The sequence below is a fragment of the Astatotilapia calliptera genome, chromosome 23 (assembly GCF_900246225.1).
Source record: "Astatotilapia calliptera chromosome 23, fAstCal1.2, whole genome shotgun sequence".
In the NCBI taxonomy this organism is placed as follows: Eukaryota; Metazoa; Chordata; class Actinopteri; order Cichliformes; family Cichlidae; genus Astatotilapia; species Astatotilapia calliptera.
This window is the reverse complement of record NC_039323.1, coordinates 12,585,848-12,608,413: the sequence shown is the minus strand read 5'-3', so window position 1 is coordinate 12,608,413 and position 22,566 is coordinate 12,585,848. Positions and strand designations below refer to the sequence as shown.

The 22,566-nt window shown below is 41.3% G+C and overlaps 2 protein-coding genes and 1 long non-coding RNA gene across 5 annotated transcripts in view; 1 reads left to right on the top strand and 2 right to left on the bottom strand.

The window, feature by feature from the left end:
* Positions 1-1,221: 1,221 nt before the first annotated feature.
* On the bottom strand, positions 1,222-12,775 carry LOC113015747 (uncharacterized). Its single transcript, XR_003271152.1, has 3 exons — positions 9,405-12,775; positions 8,901-9,003; positions 1,222-2,894 (listed from the first exon to the last, which is right to left on the bottom strand). It is a non-coding gene; the product is annotated as an uncharacterized LOC113015747 (long non-coding RNA).
* Positions 12,776-12,897: 122 nt separating this feature from the next.
* Positions 12,898-21,297, top strand: atp1b1a (ATPase Na+/K+ transporting subunit beta 1a). The gene is made up of 6 exons (XM_026157951.1): positions 12,898-13,117; positions 17,104-17,232; positions 18,477-18,629; positions 18,734-18,903; positions 19,731-19,811; positions 19,925-21,297. Exons 1-6 carry the CDS (start codon positions 13,024-13,026, stop codon positions 20,177-20,179), a joined length of 882 nt encoding a protein of 293 aa, XP_026013736.1. The 5' UTR covers positions 12,898-13,023; the 3' UTR covers positions 20,180-21,297.
* Positions 21,235-22,566, bottom strand: part of nme7 (NME/NM23 family member 7) — a 23,221-nt gene continuing 21,889 nt past the window's right edge. Inside the window, exons 11-12 of one of the 3 annotated variants that reach the window (XM_026157944.1) lie at positions 21,873-21,980; positions 21,235-21,782 (exon numbers count right to left, since the gene is read on the bottom strand). In XM_026157944.1, coding sequence (XP_026013729.1) covers positions 21,759-21,782; positions 21,873-21,980 — 132 coding nt within the window. In that variant the 3' untranslated portion in view covers positions 21,235-21,758. Of the gene's footprint in view, positions 21,981-22,566 lie in introns of all 3 variants that reach the window. The other 2 variants (XM_026157943.1, XM_026157942.1) reach the window with 2 other exon arrangements.

The window sequence follows — 22,566 nt, the reverse complement described above, 5'->3', positions numbered from 1 at the left end:
GGGGTTCCACTAAGGCCCCCTGAGATAAATAAGGGCTCATTAGTGTCCAATAATTCATAAATGGTGCCAAAAGCAAGCACGACAGGTCTCCTTTAACATAATCGACTTTGAAAATATATTGTCACCTGTGGCTATAATAACAAATAAATAGTGAGATACTTAGCTTCTTAAAAACGTAACTATCTCTGGCATGTCGTGTTGCGCAACTGCAACTGTGAGGATGTTAAAAGGTCTCTCGGCATGGTGCATTTTCCCCAAAAGCCTTTGCTGTTTAATAGTCCTTCACTGATGAAATTAAGAGGCCAGCCAAAAGGCCACCATAGTAACGTGGACAAAACAAATCACTCTGCTTCAGGCTGTAACCTCGTTAGAACAATGCGTCGTGGTTGTTTGGAGGCTGTGTCTGAGCCATGGTTGCTGAGGGAGGCAGGCAGGCAGAGATAAGCCTCACTGACAGTAGTGATAACATGAGAGTAGGAATAATTGCCCAGAAATTAATCACACCCCGAGTACTTCAGGCACTTGATACCCTGTTTTCATTTATTTGTATCCACTGAGGCCACAGCATCCGCCTCAGACTTCAAAGTAATCTGAAAGATGATGTGTGAGCATCAAAATGATTAACAGACAGGGAACCTTACTACAACAAAACTAATTTACATGATCTATTTTCTCTGATTACAGATATATTTAAAATGTCCCTATTATATGTTTAATATTTTAACACTGTCACCTACAAATTGAGTGAATAGGCTTTAATAGTTCTGCTTGGACAACCAGCACAGTTCAACAACTCTGATCTCCTCTGACAGATCCTGGAGAGTCAGAGCAAGAACAAACTTATTTCCTGTGGCTGTACTCCTCTACCGCAGAGGTCTCAGTAATAATTATGAAAGTCAAATGGAAATGTGAAGCCTCCTTACTTTAATGACACAGTTTTATATTTTCAGTACAAAGTGTGTTGCACCCACTTCATATAGCATAATGCTAATTGCTGACTAGTTCACATCACGTCTTCTTTGTCAACATGTGGATGATTGGGTGTGTCTGCATCGCTTACTCGAGGAACACCTGGTGCCAAGATACACTATAGGAATCAGTGGAGGCAGTGTGATGCTTTGGGCAATGTTTTTTTCAATATGTCTGAAAAAATCTTTTCATTAAAATCATATTTTTGAATAAAAAAATAGCTTTTTTGAAAAAATAAAATATAGATATTATTTATAGCTCTCTAAGAAATATACATCCTGGACATTCATCTTTAATAGCATAGTTTTTCAGACTCGTAGGTGCCTGGTTTTCTAGAACTTGCAAAGCACTGCAGAATTTAATTTACCAGAATCCTGTAACTGCAAACTGTGGCTACTGTCTAGTAACAGTTCTATAGTACTACCTCCAAGCACAGCTTTAGTGTGGTCTGTTTGCTAAGGTTAGAGAGTGAGGTTTATCAATAGTTGATCAAGACGTCACAGCAGACTGTATAGAAATTTCAAGGCACATTCATAGCCTGTATAGAAAAAGGCCACAGTTGCCTTGATGTCAGCCATTAATACTTGACTTTACATTCTGAAGCTTTAGTCTTAGTATGTACAGAGTATGTAGTTATCAGCTAATAACAGGACTTCACTAACTTGTTGCTATGTAATACAATGAAGGTCATTCAGTCTATACACAAATCTGTCTCATATGCAGTGGAAGTGGATTAAAAAACACACACACACACAAATGGACTTAGCTAATGTTTTTCCTATTTTCCTCTCTTGATAATATTCAAATGACTCAGAGGAAATCAGAGCGTAAACATTTTTTCACTAATCTGAGTATTTATTTTCCTCCTACTGCTCATCGGAGACTTTTCCAGCATATTTGAATTTCAAAACAAAACTGTTTGACCTTAAAGGACAACTATGTCCAAGGTCACTTGTCAAATCACAAACTAATTTGACAATTTTTAAACTCACTGCTGGAAAGGGAACCTGGTGAACCATCTTATGTCAACATCCAGACTGAATCTGTCAAATCCTGCTGATTTCTGTCCCGTTACATAATATCAATTTACTCACATCACTTTTTCCCCATTTTTTTTAAATGACACACTCAGACTGCGAATTTATATCTTTGCTCAATTTGAAGAAGTAGGTCAGTGAATGCTGATGGGTGGTGGGGTTGCATGTAAACACAACTATTACCCTCTACTGCTGAAGGTGACGCTTACATTTCACACTGGAAAATATGGATTTAGTTCCATTTTATTTTACACAGTGAGAATCAAGTTTAAATAAAGCTTCCACGATGCTTTTTTAGAAAATTATGGAGACAAATTAACAGGATCCTGGGTGAGAGGGACACTGATAAATGATGCCACACGTTGTAACCACATTCTAGTTTATCCTGATGTCATTTTCTCTTTTTGTCCAACGTAGAATTCTTACATAATAACTGTAAAAATGTGATCAAACAGTCATTAAATTGAGAAAAATGTATTTCTGACTCACTAAAAAAGCCATATGCAGTGCACAAAAAAATAGCATTATGCTATATTGCTAGTAATACCTGAATGGCTCTACCATGCTAAGAACCAAAACAAATCCTGTTCTTTCTCACTTTTTCTGGAATGCACTAACTTGGGACTGACGTCACTCCCGGGGGTTGGTTTTGTAACTTCATAGTAACATAGATGAAGATAACTATGCAGCTGAGTGGCATTAGGCCAGGTTGGCATAAAAAGAAGAAAATAAAAACACCTTCAGTCCTGAAGAGCACAGAATAGCAAAACAGGTGCAATAAAAAGGAGGAACCAGGATGAATCCTATTTTTACACACTGAAGAGAGAGGGTGGAAGGGGGGGAGATCTGTGAAGCTCATGATCCCAAAGATCTGGAATGAGACAGCCACTGAAGGAAAAAGAAAGAAAGGACAGTCATCGGTAAAGCAAAGAAAAATATGTCACAGTGTAAACAGGATTATAGTGCAACATTAGACACGAATCGATTCAGTGAGACCAACCCAAAGCACTAAAGATAATTATAGGTCATTTACATTATAGGGGCAGTATGATAGCGATTAACTGAAATTTTAGACAAAGATGAGTTTTTAGTTTGGATTGAATGAGCACGGTGGAGTCAGACAGTCTGCTGTTTTAGAGGAGGGGAAAGGTTTCAGTGTCATGTATTTGAAACAGTTTTACCTTTGGAGAGAACAGGCTACTTTTTCTTTATACTGAGCTAGTCTAAATTTATTGGTCTCTCTTGTCATCAGTATAAGATCTGTGAAAAGGATGTTTTAATTCAAAAGAATAAATCAGGAACCACAAGCCTACATTACATAGATAAGGTTTTCAAAGTAATGTTTATAGTATGATTGTGAATTTAAACAAAACAAGCAGATCTCTTTCTGAATGTACACAATATTCTCAGTCTCAAGTTTACTCCTTTCCTTTTGAAGGCAAAATCCAATTATATTCCATTATAAGATGAAAGATGAAACCCCTCTTCAATCAACCATCAACAATGTCAGAGGTTAATTGTTGGTTTTAAAGTGATGGCAAAATGGATGTGAGAGGAAGTGTTTTGTGATGGTTTATAAAATGCACTTTGAATGGCCAGTAACTCTAAGCTACACAGATGTCAATTCAAGTTATATTCTGTCACTTCCTGCTTCTCAGAAAATAATCTCACTTACATTTACTACTTCAGCCTTGTTCTCTGCTGGAATATTTACATTATCTTTTTATAAGGGTCCTGTAAAATATGAAAATTTTTTGTACCAAATCCACTAAAACAGCTTGGTTTATATAGACAGGGGCTCGGAAAGAATGTGAAGGTCTTGTAAAGCCATTTCTAAACAACTGCAGATTTCAAGATCAACAGTTCAAACAACAGTATGAAAATACAAGTAACTCAGATGTGCAACCACCTTGCTGAGGTCTGGGAGAGGACCCAAACTGTCACCCTCAGTTTTGTTAGGATATTCAGCAGCAACACAGGAACCACCCAGGCTCAAGCCTGACATGAACTGAAAACTGCTGGAGCACCAGTGAAGCAGTTTTACATCTCTATGCCCTGAAAGGGTACCGCCCAAGAATTAAGCTCCCTGCTCCAAAATTGACAGCTTCAACCTGACTGAAACGGGTGCCCAAGAAAGGTTTTGTGGTCAGATGAAATAAATATTAATCCACATATTTGGAGAAGTAGAAGTAAAGGCGAGACCTTCAAACCTAAGAACACTGTAACAACTATCGAGCGTGGTAGCATCATGCTCTCGGGAGGTTTTGCTCCCAGTGATATTGGTATATCCCACAAACTGGATGTAATAATGAAAAAGCAGGACTACCTCCAACTTCTTAAAATTCACCTCAAATTGACAGCTAGATGATTGAAACTTGGATACAATTGGGTGTTTAAACAGAACAAGGATCCCACACAGACATATAAACCGGTTTTGGAATGATTAAAGAGACTAACATTAAGCTTCCGTAATAGCTTTCCCAAAAGTCGGACCTCATCCCAAGTAAATATTTGTGGACACTTAGTAAAAGATTTAAGTGATATTTGTGTATATGTTTATATTTGACTCTGTGTGGATTAGAGAAGATCCAAGATCAATTCAAACATACCTAATTCTTGTTTTTAAAGTCATTCATAGTCAGTGGTAAGTTTATTGTCCCCAATGGGAAATTGATTTGCAACATGCCAGCACACACACACACACACACACACACACACACACACACACACACACACACACACACACACACACACACACACACACACACACACGCACAGATAGAGACCAGCCCAAATTTCATGAGTAGCATTAACAAAGTGCAATGTGCAGTAGTGATGGTATCAACGCTTATGGTTTAGTGATGTTAATCATGATAATAGCAGAAGGTATAAAAGACACTCTGTGTCTCTTGGTGTTCACTGCAAGCAACCTGAGAGAAGCAGCTGAAAATCTCTAAAGAGAGGACGGTCTTAACATGACAGAGGTCGCCATCATCAGCACCTTATAAAAGTGAACAAGCTGGACGTGAGACCTCCCTGAACTCTGACCAGCCACTTTAACCAGGTTACCAAGTCTGGTCGTAATGGTCAAAGAGAAATTACCATACCAAGCAATGATACAAAACATTAAAAATTTTATAAAAAGGGGTCATAATTTCAGATGAAACTCTTAAAAACTCTCAATCTCCTTTAATAGTACAGTCGTTGTTGGACCTCAACAACAGCGTAAGCAATCCAAATACAACTGCTAACCTTGTGTTGTGGATGGATCATCTCAGATTTTCTCTTGAACACCTGAAGTTTTGTCCATTTGTTTCTACTCATCAAGACATTACATTTTATTTTAACACTTGGGAAAACAGCAACACTAAAAAAAAATTGAAAACAGAAAGAATTTGGGCTGTTTAAAACTGTCAGAAAGGGGTCAGATCATGAGTTTGAAGGAACTCAAGGAGCAACTGAACCCTGAAATGGCTAATGATGTTAGAGATGGAGACAATCAGCTAAACCCTGCTAATAAAGTCAATTTCTGTTTATACTACAAAGAAACAGGCCGAAGAATAGGGAAAGCCTTTCTATTCCTGCCAGAAAATCAGTCCCAGCTGATCAATGGGTATGATTAGTTCCCAAAATGTTTAACTGTCCTTTTAATAAACCAGAGGTGCAGTCACGCAAATTTCTGTGTGTTACCAGACGAACAAAAGGGTGTTTAAAAGTGACACAGAACAGCTTCAGTTACTCTATGGGTGACCAAATAAAGAAACAGAACTCAAGGGCTGATGGCCAACCAATACGTTATGCCAATTACATTATGTTTAAATGACAGCTTTAGCTTTTATGTTCAGCTAAAGGCTACAGTGGCATTAAATGCTCTATAATTCTGTAAGTCTTTGAGCTACCACACAGCATCACTTTAAGAATAGCCACCAAGGCTAAAATATAGTAAGCTGACCACGGATTGACTCTGGTAGAGCTCTCATGGGTTCGGTTTGTAGAGAGACATCTCTATCTGTGATCACTGTACGGAAAATAATGTGACGTTCAGTTTATTGATTTTGCTGTGTAACCCAGACAACCCTGCAGGGCATAATCTCAATCAACATACTCTACAGCAAGCATTCGCTACTAAGACTGTACGGCAAACAATTCAGCTCATCCAGTTACAGTTTACATTAACATATTTTAACCCCACCAGGACATCGGCTCACTATGACCCTTATCTTTTCAAAAGCCAGCCAAGCTGCTATTTAGAAAAGAAAAGTCAGTCTGATGAAAACCAGAAAACCATCACATACATTGTAGAAATCCACAACTATATGCCAGGTACACTCTTATTCCAACTAGGTTAATTTTTTAACATCCACCAGGTTGTGGATCCAGTATTCTACAAAATGTCTGCCCATTTTGAAAACCCAAACAGAAAAGCCTTATGAGAACATGGAAAATTTTAAAACAGCATCAACTAAGATCAGCTGAGAAAGAGTGGTGCAGTAAACTGGAAATTGGCTAATTCATTTCAGTAGAAAATATTGAGACTTCCAAGGAGAAAAATGAATATGCGTGGAAATTTTCAGATTTGAATCCCATCTTGTGTGCTGCTATCTGGATGTTTCTGCTTGCTACGGTATGTGACTTCATCCTCACTTTTAACCCTTACTGATACTGCACACAGTGTTGGGAAGGTTACTTTTAAAATGTATTCCACTACGGATTACAGAATACATGCCCCAAAATGTAACATATTCCGTTACGTTACTCAATGAGAGTAACGTATTCTGAATACTTTGGATTACTTAATATATTATCATGCTTGTTTACAACTACATGAATGTACTATTGCTGTGTGATTTATTACTATTACTGAAGGTTACTCGCCATATCAATACCAACTAGATGTTTAAATCTTAATATAAAATGAGTAACAGTAGGTGGACATTAGGTAAAGCTGCACTTTTTGCAGCGATCTCGTATAGAAAACTATTCCGCGCGTATATAAAACAGGTCCGCGGCTCCGAACCATAGTAAAGGGACCTCTGGCTAATAAGTCGGGTCCCTGTCGGCTCGTAGCCGAAAACTAGCTTTACTTTGTTATCTGGGTCAACTTTGCTAGCGAGAGACAGAGAGAGGCGTTGAAAGGCTGCTCCAACGGAACTTATTGTTTCGGAGGAAAACATGAACACAGTGTACAGTCGAGTGTTCATAGCGTACTTACAACTGGGCTCGTCAGGCTCTCTTTTTGGCTGCAGTGGTTATTAATATATTTACATGCTTCAAGCTCCCGTTTCTGCTCGGTGACAGCTCGTACTTTTCTCTTTTTTCTCCCTCCCTCGCTCACAGACACATAACGTGTATGGCAGTCCATTCTCCCTGCAGCACGGACTACACTGCCCATGAGGCTACATTCTTTAGGGCTATGCCTGTAACACTCTGCCTATTGCCTTCATATTAAATCATTTAAGAAAATATTTCTTCACGTCATTATGAGACGCGAGATTGAGACACGGGCATTTGAGCCTCTTAATGCGTGTTTTGTTTGGGTTTCCAACGGAAGGAGGAATCTAGAAATTCTAGGAATCTAGAATTACTGATAATACAACAGGATCAAGCAGTAGATGAAGCCATTGTTCAGTGTTTTAGAGCCCACATCACCAACCCAGCAGCAAATGAAACATCCAATCACTGCTGGTGGAAAGATGTTCTGAAGATTGTGGGCTTCGTTCTAATTCTCCTTCTGGGGCTTGTTCTCATCGCAATTATTCCTCTTTAATGTTCAGAAATCCTACATCAGGAAAATATTTTAAAGAGAATAATTCAAAGATCCAGAACTGAAAATCAGCAACAAGTGATACCGCCCAGGTGTCATCTGCCACTCTGAGGCAGATGACACCTAAAAAAACTTTTTTTCCACTCACCCCCCAACCGGTCGCGGCAGATGGCCGCCCCTCACTGAGCCTGGTTCTGCCGGAGGTTTCTTCCTGTTAACGGGGAGTTTTTCCTTCCCACTGTCGCCAAGTGCTTGCTCATTAGGGGATCATATGATTGTTGGGGTTTTTTTTGTTTTTTTTTTAATTTATTTATTTAATTTGACAGCATGTAAAATAAATTCAAAATGAACTGAGATGAACTGTTCCTGCTTGATATTTTCAGCTAAAGCAAATTGAGCATTTGCTGTTATGGCTTCCTAATGTACCTCTGTGTCTTTTAATTTTTAAATTTCTGTAAGTTATATAATTGACTTCATTATGTCCTTGATGTTTGTGATTCACTTCCATTTTAATCATTTATCTTTTAAATTTTAAGTCACACTTTGTTCAAATGCACTGTGTTAATGTATTCTTTACTGCCATATGAGATGAAAAGAGAGATGTTTCTATGTTGGTATATTTTAACTGACAGACTGTTTTAGTTTACACTTGACAAGTACTGCTTACCCCTGACAGAAAGTCACTTTATTTCTACCTGACGTAATTTATATTTCTGCATATTTGGTTTTGTTGAAAGTGGAGCTGGACATTGATGACAGAAGCACCGGCAGAGTCCATTCACTCATCCAGAAGTGGTCCACTAATGGATGAGTGCCACTTGATAAATGTGTTTCTAAATGAACTGACTTGACTTTCTAATTTGAATTAGTCACAATAAACAACAACAAAAAAGCAGATAATGTATCTATTAATAAGAAACTAAGCCAGTGGAAAATAGTTTAGCTGTGAAGTGCGAGCTGTTTCAGCTGTGGACAGTCTGTGAAGTAGAAATATGAAGTACAGCACACGCTCACACAAGAAAGAGAATAGCTTTTGCACATTTCTACTGTTCATTCAAAATTAAAATGCATTAAAACAGGTTTTGGCATCTACTGAAGATGAAATGGTGGATGATCGCAGGATCCTTTACCTGATAAAGAAATGCCCTTCCTTTCACAGCATCCAGCCAAGTGCATGACATTTATCATTGATCATCACCAGTCAGTGTCAAGAACAGGAATGCCAGATTAAAACTATGGCAAAGAAAAACAAGCAAAGCAGCTCAGTAACAGTCATTTATTGGATAAACGATGCAAAAAATTAGCTCGTACCAAAATGCTGGGAAATTAAATGGATTCAAAGAATTTATTAAGGTTCCTAATCGAAAACAGAAAAGTTCACCCCAAAAATCCCAGACAGTGGTAAAGTCCAATGACTGAATGTATTTTTAATATTAGTTAGCAATATTACATTCACATCACTTTTAAAATTTAGACTGTAAGACATTTCTGTGAACTTGGCATGAAAACAGTTCATTATTTGAAGTTCTTTTTTCTTTTGTTCTTATTACACCTCATTTTTTCAGGTTTTGATTTGAGATGTTTTGGTCCATATCCAAAGAGCTGATCCAACAGTGGTTTCTGCATAGACTCACTATTGTTGGTGAGCTCAAGACCAGCTCAAATGCTGCATACCACAGTCCATCCACAGTCGCTCTCAGAATGCTGCACCTCCTGGTAATCTTGGCAAACCCTCGATGCCTGTTAACAGTAGGCCGCTGTGTTATCACTGCACTATCAATGGCTTTCCAAAGCAGTGCATTACACTGTTCACTTTTAATATTATTGGTGAATTTAAGGTGCTTTTTCGTTCTTCTTTTTTATATATTTGAACTTTAACTTCTGAATATTTCTCTTCTCATTTCCTAAACACAGTTTTCCGAAACATGTATTAACAAAGAAATTCTGTTTTGATAAGATCTGCTCCCACAAACTGACATGGAGTCGTCGTTGCTGTCACACCTTTTAATCGCCGTCTACCTCAGGTAATTTATATTTCTGTATGTGTTCTTTGAGCTAACAGTATTTTTTTACAAGAAGAATTGTGTTGCTGGTGTTTCTGCATCATATGGAGGCCTACATTTTTATACAGGTGATAAACCTTCTACTCGGTCCTGTCTGTCTTATTCAAGAAGTTAGATCATAAATTTGCTGCATGAGGAAATTTACAGAAGAACATGTCACTTCTTGTTTGCTTCAAACAATGCATGCACAATGTCAACACGGTGAATGTGTTTTGTGGGTGGGAGTGGTAGATGCAGCGCTTTTAAGCATTGCGTGCATGTTTTATTGTATGTCTCTGATATGCATTTTATATTTTATAGATCGTTTAATATTGCGTGCACCTGCCTAAGGGCAGCAACTGGGAAGCTAGCAGCAAAATCTAGTAAAAGGCATCTTTTTCTCACATGGAATCAGTGTTGTTATACAAGATCCTTGACAATTAAAAAAATAAAGTTGTCTAAAAGGTGTCATACAGGTCAACATTTTTTAGCTGTTGAAACAGTTTTAACTTATTTTAGCTGCAGTTCTGTCTGGCTGGTTTCACTTGGGCTGCATCTGCATATCAGCATGTTTTTAACCACAGCGTTCTTGTGAAGATCACATGGACCGTGTCACTTATCCCACAAAACTTTAAAGTCAAAATTTACAAAAAAACAAAACAAACAAAAAAACAGAAACTGAGAATAGCTTTCCATTGGCTTCACTCAGCAGAGTTAGTCATTTTGGTTTTCATTGGTTCGTTTCCTTTAGCATGTGCTAGTTTCCATCATATTCCACAGACAACGGCAAAATGTTCTGTCTTTATGGTGACAGATTTCCCTTACTGAGGATAATATAAGCAGGAAAATACAGTGATATGTTAACTGCACTTCACCCATGGTAGTAGGCTTTGATAAAACCCAGACTGTCCTGGAGTGCTGGCTTCTGTAAACCACCATGAATCAAGCAGTGCCATCTACTTCTGCTCAGCTCCTTGTGAAATTCCTTTGTCTTATGCAGTGTTCACTAATATATTTGGCAATGATGACTACCTCTCGGATGTCCAGTCATGACTTCGCTCTCGGATGTCTCACCATAGCGGGATCTGTGATTAATGTGATTAACAATCGTGTGACTCTGAACTTCAGCGCTTAAGTTGTAATCACCTCTATAAATGATGAATTCAGCCACCAAAAACAACAGATTAGGTGCTTTTTAGAGCTGCAGGTTAAAGTTAAATGTCATGCTGCAATGTACGTCACTCCCTTCCCTTATCCTTTCATGTTGAACATCTCTTCCTCTTTTTTGTTCTGGTCACATGACAGTTTGTTGCTTCACCTTTTTCATACATAACTCAGACTTTAACATAAATGAATGATTTTCATTCTAAAGTTATTGTATTGTTATTCTAATTAAAAACAGCAATTTGCTACCATCTAGTAATAATAACAAGGTTGTTGTGTTTAAGTGAGTCTGTCCTTTTGTAAAATCCTTACGCAGCCTTTGTGACTAATGTTCGCTGCTGATGTATTGGCCCTGTTTCCTGGACCGAGGCTCTCCTTTTGTTTAACGTGTCGCAGTTCTTTGTCTTTTCTGTTTTCAACAAATGCGAGTCCCCAAAATCTATTCAGTCATCAATCTCAGCCTCTCCACCGAATATTTGAGAAAAGAATCAGTCTCGGTCTGACCAACATTTCAGTGTGGGCATGAAAAGCAGGGTCGGGATGTTTATAAAGAGTAATACAAACCACACTGCACATCATTCATTTCTAACCTTGTGCTGTGGACGGATCCTCTCACACACTCTCTTGGCTGAAGTTTGGTGAGTTTGGGTCTATTTTGCTTGATCCAGCTTGATAGCAGCCAGACCCTGAACTTAAACGGGTAACAAACAGATGAGCAGCCTCCGTTTCACCTGTTCATGTTTCTCTGTGATGATTGCTTTGAAAAGTGTCTTTGTGCTGGTTTTCATATTTGTTTTCCATTCATACCTATATGCTAAGAGTAAGATTATATGAGAAGAATAGGGGTTTGTGTTGGTGTGTGGTGCTGTAGCCTATAGATTTATGTCATTAACTGGTAAACATGAGGAATCACAATCATTAAATTTTTATCAGTTACTATCCTTACCTGTGTCGTTATCCACCTGTCGGTCAAAGAGGCACGCCTCTAACATTAAACATTAATAATGTTTAAAAGAAGATTTGTTCGTTTTTAAATTAACTCTATACAGTTGCTATGGAGTCTATGGGTCCTGATTCACTGCTGAAGCCTCCAGTGGCCATCAGAGGAACTGCAGCTTTTTAACTTCCTCATTAGCTTCATGTTGGACCCCTTCAGGGGCGGATCTAGAGAAATGTTCTTAGAGTGGCATGAGGGTGGCATGGAAATCAAATAGGGTGGCAAAATCAAAGCCTTTTTGTTTGTTTTCCACCTGGAGATGTTTGACTACATTGCACTCTGCCTTTGTGAAATTCATTAGTACCCTCGCTTACACACATAAAAAAACAACAACGACACAAAACACTAACTATACAAGATAACACAACACGCTAACTATACACTCCACGCTAAACGTCGCAAATCTCTCCCATTTCAAAACTCTCTCTCTCTCACTCGCTTACTCTGTCTTGCTGCCATCACTCCCATAACTTGCCCCTCTTATATTCAGTGTTAACTGTAGCTAGGCTCAAGTTGTTAATGCTAGCTTATTTTAATAGACAACACTGTCATATGCAAAACTAGGGTGGCAAGATATCATTGTAGCGTGGCACATGCCACCCGACGCCACCCTTCTAGATCCGACCCTGGAGGTTTCCTGACACTACAGGTCATATTTTTCTTCCCGTCTTTTTCTCCCCCACCCCAGAGTCAGGTTGATGCTTGCCATGACTGCAACGTAGACTGACTGAAAGTCGTGTTCTCCGTGTGCTGATTAGCCTTCCTACCTCTAACTGCCGCTCTCTGTTTGGCTGTTTTGCATTGAGCAGGGGCAGGTTGTGATTTGCTACCCTCGGCCCTCCTCTCCGGGGCTGGACTTGTTCACAGAGTTTGCAGGCGGAGTCACTGGTTTCCCCTCTGAGATAAATAGTGCGCGGTACAAGTGGGAGCAACGCGCAATCGACTGTCCTTTTCTGTTTCCTGCGAGGGACAGTCGACAGTCTCAGCCTGAGAACTGAGACGCAGCAGAGCCGTTAAAGCAGAGAGAAAGCGACACGGGGGGGAGTTACCATGTCTGGAAATAAAGACAGCGACGGAGGATGGAAGAATTTTGTGTGGAATTCGGAAAAGAAGGAGTTTCTAGGGCGCACAGGAGGCAGCTGGTGTGAGTACTCTTTTTGTTCTTTATTTCCGGCAGGCGGGCTGCTGGTTGTTGATGATGGAGCAGAGTGGAAACCGACCGTGCTCACAGCGGATTATTTGTATTTTGACTCAATGTTTTGCCGGTGCAGACGTTCGCACCTGTTAGAGCTCCCAGCCGGAGGCGCGCCGAGTCGTGACTTTGCCTTTTTAACGGAGGCTGCGTGCGCAAGTTGGTGTTTAAAACGAGAATGAAGTGAAAAAAGGTGATACACGAAGAAGGAGTGCTCGGTACGGATCGATTGGAGTCCAAAACAAGGACAGTAAATGAGGACAATAAGCCAATTTGGTCTCCGTGGACGTAAATGATTTCCTCCTTTTGGGGTGTTTCTGTGCATTTTTCAGGGCTCCCGCGGTCATAGGTGTTCATTACGAAGGCGTAGCCCTGATCAGCTCATTGATTAGCGGCAGTCTTTTCTGAAAAGGTCATCTTGAAGGACAGCCGAGACTTTTACCTGAACCAACAAGTTGGTAGCTGCCGCCGTTTATTTTGTTGTTCTGAGTGTCAGCCCTCCGCGGGGAGCAGGAGAAGGGCTGAGGACACTTTATTCCTGCCTTTAATAAACCCGAGCAGCTGATCCCTGGACCCGACACCCGGGCCCAGCTCTGCCTTCCCCACGTTTTAACTCGAACCCGGGATTATTGGATCCGGCTCTAATCGTTTCAGCGCCGTTTTCAATACTTTAAGACGCCTAACGCGGTCCGCAGCGGTTGATGGTTTGATGGGATCACTACCCTGCATTACATAGCGCCAATTAGGCTCGTTAAACCGTTTTGCACGTCAGATATGGCGCGTATGTGCGCGTCTCCCCCTCCTCTCCGGACGCCGCACGGTAACACTGTGATCACGACTCACATGTCTCCCGGGCCGCCCCTCTCTGTATTTTTATCCTGGAAGAAATGAGGCGTCGCTGTGTGCGCGCGTTGAAGCGCATTCTTCGGGGCTTAATGAAAGCTTCAAACTAACACGTTTATTTCTGAGAAACGGTAATTCTCTGTGGCTCAAAGCACGGCTGTGTGTTGCGATTAAAATCAGGAGCTGCTCTCGGGTGGAACATTTCACCCACTCCATGTTCTAGGTGGTGGTGTGGGGTTACCAGGCTGGTAGTTCAGTGTCCCGTGGAGCACACGCAGTGAGCCATGTTGCTTTAGCAGCAACAGGTATGTCTGCTCAAAGCATCTCTGGCCACAGCGCTGATCACAGACTTGTTTGAGGCTCAGAAAAAGCCTCTGAGTGTGACCCAGTCTTTATCCCCCAACTTGACACAAGCCTCTGTGGTTGTCTTATTTTTGGTCATTTCATAACCACTGATTTATTTTAGTTTGGGTTAATTAAATGGCACATAAATATTCTTACGCTTCAAAGTCCTCTTTCATTTCAAGACTGTAAAGAAAAAAGCCCTGATTGGATTTTTTTTTTTTTTTTTTTTTTTTTTTACTACAAACACATCCGGATCATGAACACAGCACCGTCATCTGCTCAGTGATTTCATGGTGGATGACGGTCAGGTTTTTCCATAAAGGACTTTTTTCTGGTTTGAAATGGGCCTTTTGGGGTGGAGGGGTGTCAATTAACGTCACTTAACAGAAGTCTGTGCTTTTTCCTGTTACTTTTTCTGCCTCCCCCCCCCTTTTAATAAACAAAAGTATCTGAGCTTGACTAAATAAAATGACAGATGATACATTTTAAGCCTTTTTGTTTTGTCCCCCCCCCCCCCAGAAAAAAACCATCCTCGTAGCTACAGTGAAAGCCCAAAAACATGTTAGACTGGACCAGGGATTGTTTAAAAAAAAATAAAAAAATCAACTGGCACAAAAGCAGTCAAATACAGATAACAGATTGGTGCCTTTACTTGCAGCATCATGTGCTGGTAGATTTATAATTTAAAATCTGCAAAACTTTAAAACATACAGTGTGCAGTACAGGGTAAATCATTAGCACATTAAACTGTGTTTCAGTAAAACACTCGTGCTAATTGTGTGCCATGTGAGTCGCTTGCACTTTTCATAAAGACAGACAGGAAGTGGCACGGTGACAGCGTCAGTCTTGGCGCTCGTTACGTCTCCTCCACGTGTTTGTCTCAACATGCCAGACGGAAAGTAGGCTGCGGGGCTGGTGAAGGCCTCTGCGAGCGTGGAGACACATGTGGTATGAATGCGGGGACAGTCCCTTCACGGCGTGCTGCAGCAGCCTGCTGGGGGAGGTGCTCTCAATTCAGAAGCTGCCTTTCACCACCCCCTACGTCTCCCTCCATGCTGTTTACTCTGAGCCCTGCAGCGTTTCAGGCCGCTCCGATCGCTCAGGTGAAATCACACAAACTGACAGCCAGACAACAGGCTGTACACATACTCAGCCACAACATTAAAACCACTAACGGCGCGAACAGCCGCCCTCACGACGGAAGCTTCTGAGGAATCTCCTGGCAATCCAATGGGTCTTTACTCTGACACAGACCATCAAAGCCCTCCTAGTGTTGCCACTTGGCAGCCATTTTGAAGCATGATCTAAAATGAGCTGAGTTTCAGAGGCGTAGAATCTCCAGTCAGCTCTGAAAACTGCCCCAAAAGTTTGTTGAATTTGCCCCAGAGAGAGGTTTTTAAAAGCTCTTTTCTCCTAATAAAGTTTTACTTCCACCACTATTTCTGAGTGCCATGTCTTTCTTTTAACATCTGTGGTGCCTTCAAACATCTCCCTCCCCCATGATAAGGTGACTGGTGCTTACACCGTGAAATTGGCCTGACCTCAAGACCCCCCCCCCCCCCCCCCCCCCCCCAATGTTGGTCTGATAAAGCCAAAAAAGTCTGCTGCCAGTTACCATTGCAGCGCACACAGAGGGTACAAAGTTTCAGGCAGGTGATTCTAATGTTGTGGCTGATCCTGTTCTGATTTCAACAGGCCAAGACGGGTAAAGAACACCCGATTGGATGGTCCTTCCTGCTGCGTGCCACACCTGTTTGACATCTTTTAACTCGCACACGAGGAATAAGCCGTTATTTGTTTTGCAAATTCACCTCCCCTGCACAGCAGGCGGTTATTGCAGCATATTTTTCCGAGATGGCGCACTCCTAGGAGTTGACAGAACTGTCAGAAACCCGCGCCTATTGTCAGGCACTGCTTCATAGGACACTAGCAGCCACCGCTTGGGGCCCGACTAGACTCATCCCAGAGTCTAATCATGCTAATCAAAGTCCGGGGGCTTTTCGGAGGTGACTACGACCTTAAGCACAATTGAGCATAGAGTTACAAAGAGTCTTTGTTACCTTAGTTAACAGAGGTTCAAGCATCCCCCCCCCCCCCACCCCCACTGTTTTGGCCATCTGAACAACAACAACCTTTTAAAGCTTGCTGAAATTAAACCACACTTACAATTTACAAATTTGTTTGATCTCAAAACTTATTTTCCTCTGGAACGCCAAAAATCGGATGGGGAAAATCAGGAAATATGATGCTGATGGTTTGATTGCATCATACAGGGAAGCATGTGCCGTTACAGTTTTGTTCACTCGTGTAATGAAGCGTTTGCCTAAATTCATCACGTTTCTATGCACAGGAGCATGAACAAGGGCTTTTTCTTTTCTTCTTTTAATCCTAATTGTTGAAGGTGACACAGCCGGGTGGGGGGGTCTGCAGGACTGAACAGTGACTCATCCTGTTGCTCTGGAAGCACAGCCAACCCACCTTCTGCGTGATCTGTTTAAACTTTAAATTAGGTGAAAAGAACCTGGGAAAGGGGTTTATGAAGGATATGTTGCTGTTGTGAAGAAATGCAGTACATTTTCCTGGGTTTTGGGTAGCTGATGCTAGTCATGCTCTAATAAAGCAGTCAGTCTTATCACCTTCAGGTGCTTGTGACTTCTGAAATCTGAGGCGATGTTATATTTCACATTTGAAGCAGTTTCTTTCTTGCTGCTTTCATCTCAGTAATTTGATTTCTCTTCCTTCCTCTACAGTTAAAATCCTCTTGTTTTATCTGATTTTCTACGGATGCTTGGCTGGAATTTTCGTTGGGACCATTCAGGCATTGCTGCTAACATTAAGCAAAGACAAACCCACCTATCAGGACAGAGTTGCTCCCCCAGGTAAGCACATCCTCTTCCTCCTCACCTTTCTGACTTTGCTGCTGCATCAGCTCAGCGATCAGACAAAAAGCCTGTTGGTGTTTCGTGGGCGTTACAGACGACTGTTTGGGAGGGGTGTGCCTCTGAGCAGCTCCTCTATCGGCAGTGTTTCTGACCTTAAATAGGTTCGGCCATTTTGTCCTTCACTCCCCTCAGCCGGTCGATGTTCCCCCCGCGGGCAACAGGGGAACTAAAATGTGTGCTATGATTATGCATCACAGCTGACACGACTGCATGTACTTGCGTGACTACAGTTTGTAGCTTGTTTCTTCAAAGGAAGAAAAAGTTTTGTTTTTCCACCACAGCTTTTAAAGGCTTGAAGGGGGGGAAAAACCTAATGTGTAATCTCGTGAGAGTGTCATCAGACAACGCTGCAGCAGTTTAAAAATTTCCTGTGCGCTCTGAGACTGATTTGAGTGCCAAGCCTCATCTCGCGGTTTGCACAGCACATGCTCTGCCCCTTAGCAGTATTTTTAGCAGCCATTCTAGATGACTGGCTGCATGTGGCTGCCGTTTTGTTCACGACTGTTGACAATCAGAGATTAGAGCGAGCAGAACAACAGCGTGAGCGTAGAGAGCTCTAAGCTGAAGCAAGTTTCCAGAAGTGGCATGATCAAGGAAGCGGCGAGAAAGGTTCTCTTTTCTTTTTTTTTTCTCTCCCTTCGGAGCGTGATCCCGCCTCCCACTCAGAGGCTAAAAGTTTCCATTGTGAGAGAAACACACGTGAGAGTGGATGGGTGGGGGTTGGTGAACTTTCACAAGCCTCCTCTGACACTCAAACTGCTGCTTCTCCTCTCGCCGTCTCAACCGGCAGCTCGAGTCCCGCTCATATCTGTGGCAGCAAATAAAACAGGTCCTGCGGCGAGGCCGAGAAGGGTTTCGCGGCTGTCATGCTGCCTCTAGCTACTCACTGTCACACTCTCCCCTCGCCACGCCTCGCGCACCAACTCTGTGGAAAATTACTGCTGTGAGGAGCTCTCAGAGGAAATCCCCAAGACCCTCACATTGTCCTTAGATAATGGAGAATGCTCACAATGGCTCACGTGCCATGTCATGTTGCTTCTCTAAGATATTTACACTTTTTTTTTTTTTTCACACAAATTGAGTTTTTTTTTTTCTTTTCCTTTTTTTTTTAAATAAGATGTTTTTATTTTTTTGTCCCATGACTTTTGTTTTCCTACCAAACCAGTGTGGTGTTTTTGCAGGTCTGTCACACACCCCACGCTCAGACAAATCTGAAATTTCTTTTAAGAAGAGTGATCCGAGTTCATACAGAAAGTATGTCCAAAGCATGAACGAATTCCTTGAGCTGTACAATGAGACAAAGCAGACTGGGGACTCCTACGAGGAATGTGGAAGCAAGTATCATACAATGCAATCAGCTTTCACCATTTGTCACTCATGAGTGGATGTTTGAAGATCTAAACTTAAATTTTGTTTTCTTACTTGTGGCATTTTTCAGCGCTTCCTAGCACGTACAAAGATCGAAGTATGGAAGAAAAGAAGAAAGTCTGCAAGTTTTCTAGGTCTTTGCTGAAAGACTGCTCAGGCACAGACCCTGATTATGGCTTCATGGAGGGGAACCCATGTGTTATCATAAAGCTCAACAGAATTGTCAACTTCCGACCAAAGGTATAGTTACCGCTTAAATTCAAAGGCTAATAAGTAGCGCAAAATGGCACCAGTCCTTTTTTTTTTTTTTTTTTTTTTTTAATTCTTTTAATGAGCTTAGGCTCACCTCAGACATTAATTTAACCTGCAGGCATGAAGTAAACTGTAGTCCTGGACTGTGCTGCTCTGTTTTTATATACCTGAATATCAGTATAATAACAGCACAGGTGGCGGTGATATGCTGTGTAGCTAAGTTAGAGCTAGCTGGCTAACATCCCCCATTTTGGCTGTAAACTTGTGAAGCTTTGCTTTGTGGCCTTAAGATGTAAGTAATCTGTACTCAATCATTTGGCTACCTTAGTGGACCGTTTCTGAGTGAACAATCGTAGCACTATAGCGCTAGTAGAATTGCCTTTTCAAGGAAAAAAGATGTTGTAAATTACAATAGAGAAACTTCTCATTCCCATCTACTCGTAGTCTCACTGCCTCTCAAATGACTAAAACAAGTGAGATGTGCTTGCAGTGAGCTCTTGCTCAGAGTAGAGTTGGCAATCATTTGTCTCAAAGGTCAAATGTGTGGTGTCAGGGGAGCTAAGGGGTCAGAGCAAACAGAAAACCCAAATCCACAAACAGAAAAGCAAATACCCCCCCCAAAAAATTACAGGGAGTGCATTTCCAACTTAGGAAACCTTACAGACATGTGAACCATCCATGAAGCTTTTTCCATTATGTTTGAAAATGGAAAACTTTTGAGAAGCTGGAGCTTGAAGTTGCATTGTGGTTAATGTAGGCACCAATAAGTGAAAGTTTAATTTAAACCAGTTATTGCTTGTTTGTTCTTTCTTTAGGCTCCTTCAAACAACTCATTACTAGAAGAACTGCCGGTGAAAGTTAGCTCTAACGAGATCCCCATTTACTGCAAGCTTAAGGTATGTTTGCGAGAGCGTGTGGCTGTGGCCTTCCAGTTCACAGATACAGGGAGAATGAATATTTGTCTTCAAAAGGACCGGCTGTAAGTCTCACTCAAGTATTGTGTTTGCAGAGAGCTGAGGATGAAGGCCAGATCGGAGAGATAAAGTACTATGGGATAGGCCAAGGCTTTCCTCTGCAGTACTACCCATATTACGGCAAACAGCTGCACCCCGACTACCTGCAGCCCTTGATGGCCGTTCAGTTCGTCAATGTGACGGAGGGAAAGGAGATCCGCATCGAGTGCAAAGCATTCGGAGACAACATAGATTACAGCGAGAAGGACCGCTACCAGGGACGCTTTGACATAAAGCTCACCGTGTCGTGACCTGAGCTACTGCGAGCACTCAATTTGAAAACGAATCCAACTTAGAGAAACCCGTTCAGATAAAAACCACCACTAGTCTTTGAACATTCATAATATACAGGACCTACACTTAATCTGTGTGCTTTACACTAGCTTTTCTGTGTGTTCGTCGAGGGTTAGAATGTAAAATACAAAAGTAGCAATAGCAAATATTTATTCTACTGTACATGAAAAGATTCCTTGAGCCATGGGAAACGTTCATCCATTTACTGTAAAACGGCAATTCCACTACTGACGTGTAGCGAGTTGTTTTCTGTCCCGAAATACTTCACCCTTACGTGGTTTCTATATATTTTTGGAGTGTCCAGTGCTGTAGTCTAGTCCCAGCTGTAACCTCTTTGTCTTATGTCCGCTTTAGTGGTCCAAGGTGTGTGCGCGCGTGTGTGCTCGTGTCTATGTGCAGGCGTTTACAGGAGTGTGTGTTCATGTGCTCTGACTAACTGAATTACTGGCATGGTACTCTGAATGTTTAAGGCCCACGTCTGAGTAAATAAGTGCTCTGTGTTTGCGCTTCGTCGTCCCGGTTATTGGAGGAGGGGCACATTTGTTTTGTTCACCTTAGCTGTTAGATATGGTTTGATTACATTTATGTTTGATACTTTAATGCAAATTTTTTTTTTTTTTTTTTTTTTTTTTTTTCTTTCTGATTCTTAGTGTAGCGCTTTGTGGGTCCAGCCTAGAAGACAGTCACCTCCACAGAAACAGTGGCGACTCAGTTCTCTAAAATTGGTTTGCTGGAGACATCACGTGACGTGATGCTACTTGGTATTGAATGTTTTAGCCATTTTCATGGTGGACAAATTTTATATTTATGCAGTTGTACAAATTTTTTTTATTTTATTTTTATTTTTATTTTTTTTTTTATTTCCAAAAGTGTAACGTATGAATCTAATACCAAAGTCGCTGGTCAAAAAGTTCAAGAACATCAGAGGCAATGCAGTATCCCGTGTAATACGTTTTAGTTGGTGTTAAAAAATACTTAATTCAGTGTTGAAGATCAAAACACTTGTCAGGAGTCTGCTCTTGTTACTTTATTTAATCTGCATAAGGCTGGAACAATAAACAGAAAAATGAGAAAACTGGAAGTGTTTGACTGTGTAGTTCAACGTGGTTTTCATCCATCCAAAATCTTGAAGAAATACTGCACCTGGAAAAGGAATTTAAGGGACATTTATAGTAACAGCTGATGAATTAACACTGTCTGACACCTCAAATGTCTCTGCACAAGCCCTTTCTTTGCTACTGTTCCAGTCAGGGGAAAATGGCAGCTCAGTCAGTCATGGGCTAATGTTCAACAAGGAGGCGTTTGTCCAGACTACAGATCAGGAGTTTTCCTGAACAATGACGCACGATGGGTCAGGCCCACTCCCTGCAAAACAATGGTTTTGTTTCAAATTCCTCTGCCATTCTTGCTTTTCTAAAACCAGTGTGATCTGAGGCTGCCCCGGCCCACAGGGCGCAATCATGAGACTGGACATGGCCTTAGAGTCCAGGAAGGTTTCGTTCTCGCTAAATGTGAGGTACTTATTTATGCAGGGGCTCAGGGTTTCTTCATAGTGTCTATCTGGAAAAGAATGAGAGGAGCTGTACAGCTAACACATTATGGGTGTCGTTTCAGTGTATGGAGTGCACAACATGCGCATGCGCCACCCACCTCCAAAACACTGTCTTCGGGGAGGTCTGTGCAGTGGACGGCGTTTTTCACTTTGTCTTTGCCGTACAGGGCGCGCAGCGTGGTTGGACGAAGGTGCCGTGCAATTTCCTGTCGGATGGAAACATCTGGATTATCACGTGTTCATTAGCGTTGCACTTCAACATTAAATTAAGTGAATTCGGCGCTGTGACGCCATCTCTATCCTGGTGTCAAAGTCTGTGGACAGTTGTGAAAGTCAACATCCTGTACCGGCAGAGTGATTACTCAGCGGCTGAACATGTGATCCTGTGGAGGAAGTGACAAAACAGACACTCAGCAAATTTTCCACTGACTTAGGGGTGGGGGCCTCGGTTCTCAAGCACATTTTCACCACAGCTTTTCAAAAATGACTTCACTTTTTGCTCATCTTTTGCAGAGACCAACTGGCAAAGCAAACTAACCTTCATTAAATAAATAAACCCTCCCTGAATATGTAACACTAAATCCTGAGTACTGTACAATGAATGGCTGTTTAAACCTTTTCCTATTATTATTATTATTATTATTTATTTATTTTCTAAATTTCATTTCCATGATGGATAACTTGTTGACTTGTAGTTTTACAATCTTATCAGTTTTACAATTCTTATCTTATCTTATCACATTTGGAGCCTTAACCTCCCTGTCTGCTCAGTTAAGACTTGACTTTCTAGCT